This window comes from Myotis lucifugus, unplaced genomic scaffold (genome assembly GCF_000147115.1).
Source record: "Myotis lucifugus unplaced genomic scaffold, Myoluc2.0 scaffold_1745, whole genome shotgun sequence".
Lineage (NCBI taxonomy): Eukaryota > Metazoa > Chordata > Mammalia > Chiroptera > Vespertilionidae > Myotis > Myotis lucifugus.
Genome location: NW_005872793.1, coordinates 26,228 through 29,036, shown reverse-complemented (window position 1 = coordinate 29,036; position 2,809 = coordinate 26,228). Strand labels below are relative to the sequence as shown.

Below are 2,809 nucleotides of genomic sequence, written 5' to 3'. Positions count from 1 at the left end.
GGTCCCTGGCCAGGCGCATCTACGAGGCCTACTTGCGGAACTTCAACATGAACAAGGCCAAGGCCCGGGGCTTTCTGGCCGGCAAGGCCGCCAACAACCCGGTGGGTGTCGGCTGCGTGGTCTCCCCGTCTGCGGTCCCCTGGTCGGTGTCAGCCTGGGTGGCAGGAAGAGCTGGAAACAGGCCTTAGGTGGTGGGAAAACATCTACCCCGAGGCCCGGGGGCCAGGGCAGGGGGACGCTTCTGTCAGAGACGCTAACGTGTCGCTCACCCTCTGTCCTCGGCTTTGATCTGCCGGGAGCTCCCAGCCACCACGTTCTTAGAATGAGTGTGTAATTGTAACACTCACAGCTCCCAGCGACCACGTTCTTAGAATGAGTGTGTAATTGGTGCACACACAGCTCCCAGCGACCACGTTCTTAGAATGAGTGTGTAATTGGTGCACACACAGCTCCCAGCGACCACGTTCTTAGAATGAGTGTGTAATTGGTGCACACACAGCTCCCAGCGACCACGTTCTTAGAATGAGTGTGTAATTGGCGCACTCACAGCTCCCAGCGACCATGTTCTTAGAATGAGTGTGTAATTGGTGCACACACAGCTCCCAGCGACCATGTTCTTAGAATGAGTGTGTAATTGGTGCACACACAGCTCCCAGCCACCACGTTCTTAGAATGAGTGTGTAATTGGTGCACACACAGCTCCCAGCGACCACGTTCTTAGAATGAGTGTGTAATTGGTGCACACACAGCTCCCAGCGACCATGTTCTTAGAATGAGTGTGTAATTGGCGCACGTGCGTACACACACACACACACACACACACACACACACACACGTCTAGTTAGTAGCTACCGGATTCCAGGGCCGTTTCTGAAGTGCATTTTGAAAAATCCCCATTTTAATGCCATAGAATGAAACCATTTACTTCCCACCCACATGTGTTCCTGCAGGCGTCCTCCCCACACTCACGCTGCCTCCTCTTGGGCCCCCCCACCCCCCTTTTCTTCAATGAGAAGGCGGGGTACCTGAGGGCTTAGAAGGGCCTGTGCTGACGGCACTGCACTGTTGTGGGCAGTTCTGGCCTCTGCCTCCTCAGGAGCCTCTGTGAGTGCCCCTGGGGACCCCCCTTCCCGCACGGCCTCCCCTGCCAGCCCTCGTCCTGCTGCCCCGCCCCCTCCGTAACCCGTCGCCTCCGCTGCAGAGCTCTCCTCCGAGCTGCCCTCAGAGAGGGGGCGGCGAGGTTGGCAGATGAAGACGTTGGCCTTTCCCTCGGACCCGGGGCTCGGGTCCCATGGGTGCTCATGAGTCGCTTGAAGCCGCCTCCTTGGGAATCACAAGCTGGAAGTTGCAGTCACAGGAAAGGAAAGTATTTCCCAAGCTCCTGGCTTTCATGAACAAACCAAACCTCTTTTCTTACGGAGCCTTTTAATTCCCATGGGCTCTCCCATTAAAGGGGCTGAGGCGCTGAGGAGGGTTCAGGCAGCTGTTAAACAAGCCACAGCCACGCCCGGCAGCCAGGGGCGCCTGCAAATTAGACCCTCTCTGAGCCACAAGGGTTAAAGCCAAATAACCTTTAAAATGTTTTTTAATTGATTTTAGAGAGAGGGAGGGAGGGGAGAGAGAGAGGGGAGTTGTTGCACGTATTCATGCATTCATCAGTTGCCTTGTGGTGCTCTGCCCGGGGACTGAACCGCAGCCTGGGCGTATCGAGACGACAGCGAACCAGCTGAGCCACCCGGGCAGCCTTTTCCCTTGGCATTTCCGTCCTGGAGGCAACTAGTGAGTGCGGCCCGAGGTAGAGGGACCGACGCCCTGATTCCTTCACGTCGTCTTAGGTCTCTGACATCTTCGCTCTCCCTGGGATTTTCAGAACTTAAAGGAAACTTAAAACTTATCTTTACTCTTTTTAAAAAATATATGTTTTTATTGATTTGAGAGAGAGAGGGAGACAGACATCAATGTTGAGCATTGACCCATGGAGGTCACCGTTCAATTCCAGGTCAGGGCACACGCCTGGGTTGCGGGCTTAGATCCCCAGTGTGGGGCGTGCAGAAGGCAGCTGATCGATGATTCTCTCTCATCATCAATGTTTCTATCTCCCTCTCCCTTCATCTCTGAAATCAATAAAAATATGTTGAAAAAATAATTTTAAAAAATAAAAAGTGAAGCAAGGAGACGACCTGTTGACATGTGGCTGAGAACGGGTCTGAAACTGGTTGGGGAAGGAGTTCCCCCGTCATTCTCCACATCGCAGCGCCCGGCGAGGCTCCCGGCACCCCAGGACCACACGGCCCTCGGACGGCTGCCTGGCGCCACGCCGGGCCTTCCTCCTGCTCGGTGGGAATACGCATGCGACTTAAGTTGTCCCTGGATTGAAAAACAGACCTAATATTTATACCATTTCTAGAAATGTGTAGTGAAATCCAACCAGAAGTCATGAACTAATTCCATCCAGAGCGATCCTGCCACAACTCACAGATGTTCCCTAAAAGATGGCGCTGCCTCGCTTCCCACAGGAAATGCCATTTCACTGTCCTCTGGGGCTGGGTTGTCCTAAGTGACATCGTCACACACACAGGATGGCGTGGGTCGGCGGGGAGCCTGCGGGTCTTGGCGGGTCGCCGTCGGGGGCCGGGCGCTGTCTGCCCCGCGCTGCTCACACTCTGACGACTGCTTACGCATTGGGAACGGCCACTTGTGATGTCAGACGTGAGCAGACTCAGACCTGAGCGTCAAGGGCAGGTTCCGAAGGGAAGGCTCAGCTGCACGGGTTTTTAACAGTCTCACCACCAATGTGGAAGTTGGGCAA

General features: G+C 54.9%; 1 protein-coding gene across 1 annotated transcript in view; it reads left to right on the top strand.

Annotated features, from left to right (window-relative positions):
- The window catches only part of PPARA (peroxisome proliferator activated receptor alpha), a 16,188-nt gene that overhangs the window by 10,580 nt on the left and 2,799 nt on the right, over positions 1-2,809 (top strand). The window contains exon 4 of the mRNA XM_023748736.1: positions 14-101. Within this exon, the coding sequence (XP_023604504.1) occupies positions 14-101 (88 nt within the window). The remainder of the gene's footprint in view (positions 1-13; positions 102-2,809) is intronic.